Source organism: Papaver somniferum, chromosome 8, assembly GCF_003573695.1.
Source record: "Papaver somniferum cultivar HN1 chromosome 8, ASM357369v1, whole genome shotgun sequence".
Lineage (NCBI taxonomy): Eukaryota > Viridiplantae > Streptophyta > Magnoliopsida > Ranunculales > Papaveraceae > Papaver > Papaver somniferum.
The window spans coordinates 18,983,246-18,997,282 of NC_039365.1; the positions used below are offsets into that span (position 1 = coordinate 18,983,246).

At 36.7% G+C, this 14,037-nt stretch overlaps 2 protein-coding genes and 1 long non-coding RNA gene across 4 annotated transcripts; 1 reads left to right on the forward strand and 2 right to left on the reverse strand.

The window, feature by feature from the left end:
• Positions 1 to 1,957: 1,957 nt before the first annotated feature.
• Positions 1,958 to 2,960, reverse strand: LOC113304429. Its single transcript, XR_003338198.1, has 2 exons — positions 2,747 to 2,960; positions 1,958 to 2,473 (listed from the first exon to the last, which is right to left on the reverse strand). It is a non-coding gene; the product is annotated as an uncharacterized LOC113304429 (long non-coding RNA).
• A 76-nt stretch (positions 2,961 to 3,036) lies between these two features.
• On the reverse strand, positions 3,037 to 5,182 carry LOC113304428. Of its 2 annotated transcripts, XR_003338197.1 has the most exons (4): positions 4,943 to 5,182; positions 3,822 to 4,633; positions 3,284 to 3,715; positions 3,037 to 3,120 (listed from the first exon to the last, which is right to left on the reverse strand). XR_003338197.1 is itself a non-coding variant. In XM_026553533.1 (3 exons), exons 1-2 carry the CDS (start codon positions 4,960 to 4,962, stop codon positions 3,835 to 3,837), a joined length of 819 nt encoding a protein of 272 aa, XP_026409318.1. In that variant the 5' UTR covers positions 4,963 to 5,182; the 3' UTR covers positions 3,169 to 3,715; positions 3,822 to 3,834. The 2 variants fall into 2 exon arrangements, 1 of the variants encoding a protein (XP_026409318.1); XM_026553533.1 differs by lacking the exon at positions 3,037 to 3,120 and having other exon boundaries at positions 3,169 to 3,715.
• Positions 5,183 to 7,413: 2,231 nt separating this feature from the next.
• On the forward strand, positions 7,414 to 9,364 carry LOC113302394. Its single transcript, XM_026551296.1, has 3 exons — positions 7,414 to 7,878; positions 8,149 to 8,255; positions 8,763 to 9,364. Exons 1-3 carry the CDS (start codon positions 7,566 to 7,568, stop codon positions 8,868 to 8,870), a joined length of 528 nt encoding a protein of 175 aa, XP_026407081.1. The 5' UTR covers positions 7,414 to 7,565; the 3' UTR covers positions 8,871 to 9,364.
• Positions 9,365 to 14,037: the final 4,673 nt, after the last annotated feature.

Consider the following 14,037-nt stretch of genomic DNA (forward strand, 5'->3'; position numbering starts at 1 on the left):
GGTTGTTGACACCAGATTTAGGGATTAACTTCGGTTATTGACGCCATGTTATTTTTACTATTTTATGATTTTTTGGTTTTTGTTTTGGAGATCAACTACGGTTGTTGACACCGGATTTGGGATCAACTACTACGGTTGTTGACACCGGATTTTGGGATCAACTTTGATTGTTGACGCCATATTACCTTTTTATGATTATTTTTATTTTTGTTTTAGGGATCAACTTCAGTTGTTGACACCAGATTCTGGGATCAACTTTGGTTGTTGACATTATATAAACTTTTTTCTTTCTTAATTTCTGATTTTTTTTTCGGGATCAACTTAGACTGGCGGCGGCGATGGTGGTGGCGGGTGGTGGTGGACTGGTGATGGTGGCGGACGATGGTGGAATGGTGGTGGCGGGTGGTGGTGGACTGGTGGTGGTGGCGAGTGGGCGGTGGTGGACTGGTGGTGGTGGCGGCTGGTGGTTGTGACGGGCGGTGGTGGACTGGTGGTGCTGGCGGGTGGTGATTGCGACGGGCCGTGGTGGAGGTGGTGTTCCGGTGGTGGGGTACTAGTGGTAGTGGCGGTTGGTAAGTGGTGGTGATTTTGAAATGGTAGATTCAAATTTTTGTTATAGTTTTAAATAAAGAAACATATTATATGAGTGTGGGTATTAAGGTAATCTAATTTTTAATGGAAAAGGTTTTTAAATGATAGGGGTATATTTATTTTTGTGTAATGGTATATTTGTTGGGGTCAAAACTAAGAGTATTTAACAAATTTACCCTTTTATTATTAGGTGGATCGGTATTTGTGGGGGGTTTTGTGATGTCCTAGATTTATGATTATATTTAAGATCTAACATTGCTTATATACTCCTAAATTTCGGGTTTTCATATGGCGGATAATGCACTAGGGTATTGGATGTGAAAGCATATCAACAAATTCATCAATCAGGTGGATCCTATAATTGTTAATCCTTTGTAGACAAGATGAAAGCATATAACGCCTACTTATGTACTGTCAAAGAGCCAGGGCTATTTGGTCAATTTGCGTCTCGTTGGATATACATACTGAAAATTATTACTATTTGGTATGTCAAGGACTTAATTACTGGATGGCTTCACATTAATGACAAATTCACGAGGTTTTACATTGATGCTAACACTTTATGGGGGATTTGGAAGTCGTGGAATTTGAAAATCTTTGAGAACCAAACTCAACTTATTCATCAAGTTCTTTGTGAATCCAATATGTTATTCAGAGATTACTACTTGCCCGAAGAACAACCATAGAATGAGCTTATGATTCCAAATGAGACGGTCGATCAATGGACTCCTCCACCTACGGAAGTCATTAAGCTAAATTTCGATACAACTATGAAGGATTTCAAGTCTTTTGCAGTTGTAGTTGCAAGGACTTCATAGGCAAGTATTGAAGTTGTTGCGTCTACCATCAATAACCAAAATGAACCGCTGGTAGCTGAAACACAAGGAGCTCTACTAGCACTTAAACTGGACAATAGACTACAGTTGGATAAGATCATAATCGAGGGGTTTGCTTTCAATTAATCAAGCTATTGAAGCATGAAACTTCTATGAAATTCTAACTCTCTTGTAAGAGTTCAGTTCATTAACTTGTTCATTTTCTGAACGAGATGTTGATAGTCTAGTTCACAGTCTTGCCAAATACTCTTTACACCAAGATACTTATATTTGGTGGACTTCTCCAACACCCCCTGTTTGTTGGATATTTTTCAACAAACCCTTGAATGGTAGGCATCTAGGCTGTTCCCGGGGTGCGACCTGCCCGGTCAGGTCGCTGGGGTCTAGAGGGCAAGGGACCCCCTGCAGAGTGCGAGACAGCGTCTCGTTGGAAATTTTCTGTTATAGGGTTTCTATTATCAGTTATAAAAACTGAACAGAAATCTCGTTTCAGCAATGGACGCATTGAAGGAAGAGACGCGCCTGTTCACTCTGAAAAGATGCCTGTAGAGATGAAGAGTCATCTCCAAAGGGTGTGATTTCCTCTTTAAATATGAGACTTGTTTTCCATTCAAAATAACATCTCAACTCTCTATGTTTTCTTTCTTACAAGCATCATCAGAAACAAAACCAATGTGTTCCTGGAATTGGATCAAGGTCGTACAAGCTTTGAATCCAACACTATTGTGGGGCTTCAATTATCCTGACGGCGATATTCATCACCAATTCAACTGGGAAAAGGTCGAATAATTGTCGAAAAGAATCTTTCATTAGAGCCTTGAACCCTAATACAACATTCTTTTCTTTACCCTGTTTCAGTGTAAATTTTCCAACAATGTTTACATCGATCAACTAGTTGCGGATTAATTTCTTCTCCTTCTTTTTTACCTTCTTTTTTTTGTTTTTTCTTTAGTTTTTGTGTTCTCTGTTGTATGATGCAGGCTTGGTTCTTCCATGGAAAATCATCACCGTTCCCAACGTTCGGATTTTCACTTTTCTTTTTATACCTGTAAAAATTCATATTTATCATCAATTTCCAACGACCATAATGCCTGCACATACTCATATTTATTTTCAAATTCCAACAACCACAACAGACAACATGTTCAAACAAAAAATGGGTGGAGGAAAAAGTGAATGGTGCAACAATTCAAGTGAGGCAAGCAGCAGCAGTGTAGTTGGTGGATCAAGCAGCATCAACATCATTTATTGTTTATGTGAGATTGGAATGCATGATCCTATTTCTTGTCCATGGATATATTCAAGGTGTAATAATGTACCTTGCAATGGAGTGAGAAAGTTGTTGAAATCTCAAACTGAAGATCATCCTGCTGAGAAGTTCTTGAGATGCTCAGTCTGCTCATATTTTGAGTGGTTTGCAGATGCCACAAACCAAAAAACAGCAATGAAAGTTCAACTCCCAACACCACATTCCTGCTTTGCTTGTTGTGACAAGAGTCATATGCACAGCAATTGTCCATGGAAGAACCAAGCCTGCAAGAAGAAGAAGTGTAAGGGAACTGTGATGATTTTCTTCTGCCAGAATGCACACAACTATAACATTGCTTGCCTCAAATGCTCCAACTGTCTTGATTTTCAATGGTTGTATGATGCTGTCTTCAATGCAGCTAGATCCAATGTAAAAGAAACATCCCTGAAAATGACAGAATTATGCAAGGAAATAGCAGATCTACAAATGTAATGAGCTACTTTAAATAAAAAGAAACTTTCATGATTATGACACCATCAAATAACATAGAATATTAACATACATTAAGACCATAACATCTGACACTTGCATAAATAAAAAGACTCACATCTCTAAGACTTGTTATACTTGCAATTAACTTTGATCCTTTCTTTGTCATTAGGCTCCAACTTGTACTGAAACTTTTTCTTCACTGCATATGCCCTTAAGTGCATCTTAAAGTCTTTCCTATCCATAAATTCCATCACTACAAACATGGTATCAACATCCACAAACTCCTCAGCATCTCCAGTGTCATCATCAAAAGAAGATGATCTTTCAGCAGCTTCTACATGTGGCCCCCAAACTTGCTCATACTGGTTGATCCAAACTGTGTTCTGACCAGCATCCTCTGCAACTCCTTGGACTGATAAGGTACCTTCATCTTCAGAATCACTGCTACTAGAACTATCACCACTGTCAGTATCAGATGCTACAATAGACAATGCTTTTCCTTTTGGTTCACACTCCTCAACACCACCACAATTGTTGTCATTGTGGGCTTCAGTTATAACCAAATGCAGACAAGTTAAAATGCATTTAATCAAAAAAATGCATACAAGTTCAAATGAATTTAATATAAACAGAGAGAGCGATAGAAATCATACCTGCATTTCCCTTTTACTTATATTGTTCCGGATGTATGAAATCAAAGGAGTCTAATCCACCAAAATAGTTGTTCACAAAGTCAGTATAAACTTCAATACCCATTTGTGCATCATCAGCAACTGGACTTCTACAGTCATCAATGGGATGACACATATCTTCTTTAATATTTGTGAGTTGTATGTTTTCATACTCCAACTCAGCCTGTCTTGATTCCAATGATATTTCTCCATCCACAACCTCAACATCATCCACATTAACAAATAAATTCTTACCATGGACAGTACCCAAACTACCAGCAATTGACTTCTTCAACATCCTAGGACTTCTTCTTAGTAACTTAGGTAACTTACTATAGATAATCCTCTTCTTAGGTGTTAAAAAAAAGGATGGGTCAATACTCACTGGTGTTGCATCTCTTTCAATATGTAGTCTTGATATACTCTGCACCTTCTCAGGGGTCATCATAAGACTCTTTGAAACTGAAACACAAGAGGATGAAGGGCATTCATCACTAAGAGGCACTTTCCTGTGGGTAACACTCATGTAGAGATAAATGTATCCATCATCTTCAACCACTGCTTTGTCCCACGTCTCAAAGAATTCTTCATTATTACCAATATAGAAAGGGTCTGTGTCACTGAACCAGGTCAGACTAACCTTCTTAATAGGGGGTAACTGATATGCAGCATGAACAACAACATTAAAACCATTCAATCCACCACAATTCACACTTACATTATCAAAATACCTAATCTTATTTGTATCATTTTCTTCAACCCTAAAGCTTCTAACTGGGTTCTTCACATACTTCCTGCAATACACATAATCAAATTCAAAATATAAGTATGTGACTAGTAACAGATAACATATCTAATTTTCCTCAATTAGGGGTCACTAAATTTACAGACAAAATACCAAATTACTGAATTGATTTGTAGCAGATAACATAACAACAGTCCTCAATTAGGGTTTACTAAATTGATTTGTAAAATACCAAATTACTGAATTTGTAAAATACCCAATTTTGAGAAATTAGGGTTTATAAAAGTTGAAAAAATCGACCAGTTAGGGTTACTGAAATCTAATGTGAAATTGACAGTTTATGGTTATGAATACCAACCTCATTATGTTCGCGTACATAGTGATGAAATCTTGTAATAAAACCACCACCGTTTGACCACCGTTTTACCTTCTTTGATCTCTAATCTTCACGAATAAGCACTGAAGATGTATAAAAAACCATTAACCCTACCAGCCTAATCTAGTGATGATCTGTTTGCGACATAAACCACTGAAAATCTCAAGTTTTCGAGTGTATCGCCATTTCTTCAGAGAGTTTAGAGAGAGAGAGATGACTGAGACGAAATGAAATGACTTTGCCTCATTGCCTGAACCCTAAACTGTTATAGGTCGAGTGTTCCAACTTCTGATCCTATCCGTCTGTTTCATTTCGAGATGCATCAATCGTAAGATGTATGGTGGTAGATCTAAATTCATTAGGTTAAGGAGATACTCTAGGACCATAATCTTGGCCGTATATTTAGTCATCGAGATGACTTTGTATGAGATATACGGTGCTAGATTTAACACGGTCTGGTAAAAGGCAAACTCGTCAAATTACCAGTGCATTTAATTCTGCACCAGTGGGACTCAGTGAGATAACCTTGCTTTTAACGGAAGTAGGATCATCTTGTCAATGATTTGTAATAGAAGGATGCTTTTGCAAACCGGATCTTAATACTGTGACTATTTTTTAATTTGCCCTTAATTTTATCGATTGATTCAAATTATTAATTATGACATGGATTATTTCTAAATAATTTCTCATGGACAAGGTCAGCCCTTTGTAATGTATTAGAAGGAAAAGAACAAATACATTCCTTGAGTGTTCTCTATGAAAGAAAATATCTGTAAACCAAACAAACATTTACGGTCGACCTACTAATTCCAAATCTTTTCGGTGCTTCATTTCAATGTTTGACACCAATAATACCATCCATCTGTGCTTACTTATTGCATGTAGCTGGCCGCTGGTTACTTTTGAACCAATCAAAGCTACGATATTTATAAGAACACAAATATCAGGCCCTTTATATATACATAGAACTTTCCTTTTTGACTTTTGACATTCTTTGGGTGGTGAAGTCGTAAATAGTTGCTATAAGGAGGTCTTTTGGTTATTTAGCCCAGAAAAATATCTGCCCCACCATACCTTAGTCGTTGTCAAATTCCTTGCACAAAGAACGAGATATTTTCCGCTTTTGTACAGGGCACCTCCTTGCAGCTGAGCTAGAAAAATAAAGATATTCGGCTGTTGCCCATAAATACATTGACACCTACGTGGTGGTAAAAGAGTTGAGTGTTTACCGCGATAAGAGGAAGATAGTAAATATCCTGTACCAGTGGATGCTAAAATACTAAGAAAATGAACGTTTGAAACCACGATATGCAGAGGATTATTGGTGTTCTGGCATGATACAGATGAACGTTGCAAGGTTCTATATTGTCGAGTGTTCAAAATCAATTACCACATTGAAGCTGCAATGAAATACTGCTAGGAAAGTTATAGCGGGTGTGAATATGTATTTAGAAATAACTTTTTAACTTATAAGAAGTTATTTTGGTCAAAAATTTCTGAACGACTTCTAAAAGCAGAAAAATCGACCTTTTGCTTCTCGCTTCTAGAAAAGCTGAAGCGTTTTTTCTTCCGACATCGGAACACATTATTAATGTACATCTCTAGCAAACCCCATTTCGATGTGTATCCCACCACTAGCTAGAATATGGTGGGAAGAAAGAACAACTTAGTCATCAACAGAAATCTTGGAGGCAAAGGATATTCTTACGATAAACATCTGCACCGTTACTATGGAAATGAGCTGGTTTCCTTGCTTTCTATCATACTTTACTGCTTTTATTTGAAAACAAACTGACTTGATTACATTTTATAACTTAAAATTATGACTTCTTAAACCGAAAGAACAATTTCTTAACCCCTTTTGATTAACAAAATATTATTTATATCTCATTTCTAGGATTACTTCTACATTATTCAAATTTCTGTACTCCCCCACCACCACCACCACCACCAAGTAGAGTGAATTCTAAGTCAGCAATTACACACTGTAGTTTTTGCTCACCTCAACAGAAATATCTTCTGTTTCTAAAATTAGAAGTTTCACAAGTAAAAAAATCCAAAAGTGCTGTTTAGCTTCAAACAGTCATATCATCAAACACGTGCCGTATGGTCATTTGCTCGATACATTACACAAGACAAAATAAAGCAGTGGACAGATATTTAATAGCCCTTTATCATTTTAATCAATCTGATCAACTGTGGGTCCCGAATATAAAACACTAACGTGTCTAAATAATATACGTACACATGAACAAAATCAGGTATAGCGTGATGTAGGATGGCAGAACCCAAAAAATATCAGCGGAGATGATAATCATGTTGATATAACAAGTACGTGGCAAGGAATAGTAGTCCAAGGTGTATATAATATAATATGGCGTAGCTGTATCATAAAAATATCTGCTCGAAAATATCTTCGGTAAGCCCACGGAATAAATCAAAATCAAAACCAGCACCTCCTTCTCTCCTTTTCTTGGAGGTTGTAGTATAAGATCTCTATTATTACCATCTCATCAACAACTACAACAAAGTACCAAAAATCTTCGAAAACTCTGAGATATTTTCTTTTTTTTCCTGCGTTAGGGTTTGATATTATTGGATCGATATGGAGATGCGACAACAACAACAACCAGGAAGGAGAAGATCAATGGAAGATCATCTGTGTGGGTTGTGGACAAATGAGAAACATGTTAATTTCTTAAACTGGATGGAAGATTCATTTGTTAGAACAATGCTTATTGATCATCGTAACAATAATTATACATATAGAAATAATGATAATAATAATAATAAGAACAGTGATTCTCGTACACATCAACTTATACCTCTGGATAGATTTCTTCCTGATAGTTCTGAGTCTACTCGGGATTTAAGACGGCAACACCACAACAAAATCACCACCACTACTAAATATTCAGGTACACAAATGAGATTCTTAAGGTTTTTCATATATATTTATGCGAATTATGATTTCAGGATAAAAAAAATATGATGTTGCAAACGAGAATGAGATGATGATCATGTTGATGGCGCATGTTAGAGTTAGTTACATGGTTACCTAAGCTTGAAATGATTTTTAATGACGAAAGTGCCCTTGAGATATTTTTCTTGGAAAAGTTATTGCTTGCAGAATAATAAGTTTGTGAGTTGTTTTTAAAAATCGTTGTTCTGCCTTTTTGTTTTTGCAGTAGTAGATGCGGATCCAGATACAGCGACTTCTGCAAGGGAGGATGAGGAAATGACGTGTTTATCTTTAAGACCCTACGATTCATCTGCATCATCACCAAATGATCAGGTACAAAGGCACTCCTCATTTACAGCAGAAAAATGATAATCCAGAGTCAGTCCTGTAACCTTTACCGATCCGAGTTCGGAGAATTATCAATATACACGAGGCTTGCCTTTTTATCGTTACACAGTCATGTAGAGGCCGAGGGGGCTAATGCCCCGACCTCCAACATACATTTGCTTAACATGAACACGCATAACACCGTTATAAGATATATTCATAATGCATACTCTACATATAACTGTAAACAATATCAACGGGCTTTTTTTTTTTAAGTCGTCTTCGGGGACTTTGTGATGAACACGATTCTGTTTCCAACTCCCAGTTGTTTGAGTTTGGGTTGAATTGAGCTATACATGTAATTTGGATTGAGTGGTTTAGGATTTGTAACATCAGGTGAAGCTATATCACGTAAAGCATTGGAACAGTATTCTACAATAATGCACATGAAAAAGATAATGAGATATTATCCGTTGGATTATAAAAATATTCATTTTATTTTTGTTGTTATAGGTGGTCCCGCAATTTGGTATGATAAAGGCCGGTGGTGGTGTTGATGATGATGATGATGATGATGATAAGATGGTAGAAGAGGAAGAAGAGGAAGAGAAGAAAGGATAAGCATTAAGTTGCTGTACCAACAAACAACAAAACCAACAGCTATTGAGTCAGTCAGAGGTTACTTTCGGATTCGATTAAATTTAGAGAAAGAGAGAACTAATTAAGGTCCCATTTTATTAAAATTAAAAATAAATGGAATTATTAATTGAGATTTTAATAGTAGTGAATTATTTTAATCAGTGATGATACACGTACCGCGAGTCATCCCGCGGATCAAACCTGACGATGGAGAGGGGAGCGATTCTAGTACTAGGATTGGTAGCGGGCTAGGGTTGGGAAATGGGGGCTACTCCCCTCCTCACACTGGATCAGCCGCGGTAGCTTAATCATTTTCGTATTTTAATTAGGCTTCCAAACTAATTGAGCAATTGTAATTTGTTAATGAAAGATTATTTTTTTTCTTTTTGTTTGCTAGATGGAAATCTAGTACTACTATCGAGTGATAATGACAATGTGGTTTCATTATTATTTCTTGTTAGATAGTTTAGAATAAATGTCCTGTGCTTAATAAGTACTAGTACTTTAAAATGATGGTCACCGAATAGTGGTTGAAGTTGGAAACATTTCAGAATTTTCAGATATTTTTTTGGCAAGACTATATGGTTTGAACTTTGAAGGACTAATTATAATACAGGCAGTGGACTTGGTTGAATCGATAAATATCTGAGATTTTTGCTTGTTGCCGACTTTATATCAATTTATCAAGCCATTAACTAGAAAATGTTTTTACAGTGTTCAATCATCAGGAAGATAGCTTCCAATTTTAGTCACTACTTATTTTAGGTTATTAGCTAGCATGGTTGATTACCGTATTATCATGAGTTAAGAAACGAGTTTATATCCATGTTGTTATTTCTTATTAACACTTAAATTTTTTAGAATCGACGAGTCTCTGATATAGGTCATCGGTATCATCACCCAGTAATATTATCATTCTCGTATAATGTATCATGACCCGATAACATTATCGCTATCCGTGGGTGATATTGGTAAATGCAGATTTCAAACTGTTTGGGCCTTGGCCATGTTTATTAGAGAGATACTAAATACCAACACTCAAGGTGGTCACATCCTTGATTAAAGACTCGATTAGACCAAATGGATAATTGTGCATGTATCACATTCAATAAGCAATGACCGAGTACAACATCCTCAAAGACTATATCAGAGACATGCTGGGTCAAGATTGGGCGTCTCAATATTTCGACAATATCTTTACCAAAATCCTTTGCCGTCCATCCGTCCTGTTGGCATGACAACTCTCATATATGCACGGAAAGATGCGGTCTTACACTTTAACAGCTTGGCTTTGGCCGTGTCCATTTATAGGGATATATCATACTGTATGACACTTTTTTTTAATTTTCATGATATTCTTTTTTTTTTTTGATGGGAAAGATCATATATTAACTAGCAAATATAGTATAAAAGATTTACAAGATCATTTTTATCAAAAACATTAGAATCTATGCTACATTTATAAACTTTCTGGTGCAGGTTATCTGACATGTGTCGTAGCTTTTTAATCCTTGCCTCCTTGGCAATGTAGTCCGCTGCTGAGTTATTCTTCCTCTTAATATATTTCACTCTAGCTTGAGGTAGACCGCCCAAGATTATCTTTATTTCTTGCAAGGTGCTTTCCGCTGTCCACGAAGAATCTGCACTTACCTTGTTTATATTGTCTGTCAACGCTTTGCAGTCAGTTACTATGAAAACACTTGATAAAATATTTTCTTTTAAACATGTAACTGCCTTTAATAAAAAATTTGCTTCTGCGTGGAAAGTTGACGTAGCCCACTCCGAACCCGCAGATAGGTGCATGAAAGACTCTTCATCTGCTAAATATAGAATGAAAGCATATCCCATCGATAAATTCTCTTTCTTAAAGGAAGCATCAATGAAAATTATCCAATCCGAGTTTAGGTTGGACCAAGAGTAATTGGTTGAGATTTTCTTTTGAGTTTTCATATCACTTTGAAGGGTATTTGACGGGGAGGATTGTAAGAAACTATTGATTTGCCCTGTTAAATTGATTGGGTCTGGGTTTATTTTCTCAAAGACTACCGAGCATCTGTATTTCCAGATGAACCAGAGTATGGTGGAAATTTTTACCTGAAGATGGCTCAAGTTAGTTTCCGTAATCCACCATTCAATCGAGGAAATAATTGTGATAGAATTGTAACTTGAGATTATATTATTGAGGGAGAGACCAAACCAAACTGATCTTGCAAACGGACACTCGCATAAGAGATGAAGTTCTGTTTCTTGCGCTTGATTGTTACATAACTGGAAAATAGAGTCGATATCTGGATTATGAGCACCTAGTCCAGCAGATGTTGGAAGTACTTTTTGTGATAGTTTCCAGATGAAAAGTCTTATTCTTGGAATTGCTTGGATTCTTCAAATCTTATTCCATGGGAAATCTAGGCTGTCATTATTATCTTGATCCTGATTGGCTAGAAAGTTATAAATATTCTTGGACGTGAATTTTCCTGAGTGATGATGCCTCCGTCTAATGATGTCTTGCTCTTGCTTCCTTGGATTTATAGCTTGAATTTTTTCCCTATCCTATGAATAAAAGAATTGGTTTAGCTTTTCTTGATCCCACTTATTCTGATCCGTTATTAGCTCTTGAACTCTTGGTTGTGTCTGATCTTGAGAGCTGGGGACTTTATGGCCTATATCCGTGCTAGGAATCCTTATGTCTTCCCAATTTTTTTACCGAAGCTCCGTTTTGACTTGCCAAACAAATTTCTTGTTATTAGCTCTAAACCATTTTGTATGCTGGTCCAAATCCAAGACAGTTTCGAGGTTCTGGAATCTTCTAAAGGGTGTGAGTTTGGAAAATATTTTGCTTTTAGGAGTTTGACCCATATTTGGTCTTTTTCAGTTACCAATCTACTGGCAAGTTTCGTGAGAAGAGCTATATTGAAATGATGGGGGTTTTTAATTCCTAAACCACCTTGGGAAATTGGCTTGCATATACTTTTCCAAGCTTTTATAAATTCTCCTTTTCTTTTTTTCCAATCTTTTTTCCACCAGAAATTTCTCTGAATCCGGTCGAGTTGATCAAGTGTTTCTTTTGGCAGAGCAAGAACTTGCATTTGATAGGTTGGGTAAGATTGAAGGATAGGTTTTATCAAGACAGTCCTACCCGCTTGACATAACAGTTTTGATTTCCAACCTTGTAAAGTAAAATAATATCGTTGCAGTAGAGGCTCAAAATTGGCTTTTCGATTCTTATTAAAGAAGAGCGGGGTACCCCGTGTATCTATCGTTTTTGGTCATCAGCGGGACTTTAAATAATTTGCTATAATCTTCCCATGTTTCGGATGAATTCGTGGGCTGAAGTAGACACTGGATTTTTGAAGATTAACCATCTGGCCTGTGATGTTCCCAAATACTTGTAAGATTTCCAAAAGACTTTTCGCTTCCCCCAGATCCGCTTTTGTAAATAAAAAACAGTCATCCGCGAAAAATAAGTGGGATATATTGGGAGCATTTTTGTTGATTTGAAATCCAGTGATTTTCTTTTCTTCAATAGTTTTTTCCATGAGTCTAGATAGAATTTCCATGCATATTAGGAAAAGATACGGCGATGATGGATCACCTTGTCTTAAACCTCTCGAAGTGCTGAAAGTGGGTCCCGGGGAACCGTTGAGAAGAATTGAAAAAGAGGTTGTTGATATGCATTGAAAAATGAGGTTTGTCTAGTTTTCCGAGAAGCCAAAAGCTAAGAAGACTTTCACAATAAAAGTCCATTCAACCCTATCGAAAGCTTTTGATATGTCTAGTTTTAACGCTAGGAAACCCGTTTTTTTCTTGGAAATTTTCATCGAGTGGATAAGTTCATGAGCAATTATGATGTTATCTGTGATTTGTTGACCAGGGAGAAACGCCGATTGATTGGGAGAGATTATTTTACTGAGTATGGGTTTCAATCTATTAGCTAATATTTTTGAGATTATTTTATAAATGGTATTGGTCAGGCTAATAGGTCTGAAGTCTCTCAGAGTTTGAGGCGTGGAAATTTTTGAAATGAGGGTTATGAAGGAATGATTAAATCTTTGTCGAGAATGCCAGATCGAAATAATTCTTGGACTGAGCCAATGATATCTTTCCCAGTATGTCCCAGTTGGCTTTAAAAAAACCGGGTTGGAAGCTATCCGTGCCTGGGGCTCCCCATAGGTTCATATTTGATAGGGTGAGACAAATCTTTTTTTTAGTGGGGATTTCTGACAAGGAAGTATTTTCTTCAACAGTGATGCAAGGATTTATGATGATGGATAGGTCAAAATAAAAATTGTTGCTTTGGGAAGTGCCTATTTGTTGGAAATGTTTAACCATAAGCGAATTGATTTTATCTCTATCTGAAAGCCAAAGCCCATAAGGTTCTTTAAGAGAATTTATCACATTGATTCTTTTCCTACTCGAGGCGGTGGCATGGAAATATTCTGTGTTCTGGTCAAATTCTTTGAAGAACTTATACCTAGAAAGTTGATGATAGTATTCGTTTTTGATTTTGTACCATTTTCCTAGCTCCGCTTGAAGATTTTTTAATTTATCTATATGTTTGGAAATGTTTCCGGATCTATGGATACTGTCAATTTTATTGTTTAGGGACTTTATATGTTTATGGATGTTCCCAAAGGTATTTGAGTTCCAATGGGATAAATCAGAGGATAACAATTTAAGGAGCCCAGAAAAATTTCTTTCTCGGGAATTTTTGGAATGTAATTTCCAAGAGGCTTCAACTACAGTAGGTAAAGTGGAATGAGTTAACCAAGACCTAATACATCTAAATGGTTTCTGTAGCCTAATTTTTTCTGGGTTTGAATCTAATAAAATTGGCGTATGATCAGAACCTACTCTCGGGAGGTGAGTTATCTTAGTATCCGGAAAATTCTGAGACCACAAGAAGGATGTAATCGCTCGGTCAATTCTTTCGCAGATGTTTGCTTCACCCTTTCGATTATTTGACCAAGTGAAAGGCGATCTATCATATCCCGCGTCTTGGAGTCCCAAAGAATTGATAGTATTGACGATGAAAGATTTACTGCTAGAGCCTTCTTTATTTCCGTCTTGTTTTTCGTCTGGGTCCAAAATAACATTTAAGTCCCCTATCAGAACTCAAGGTTTATTTATTTTGTTGCGCGATGTCTGAGAT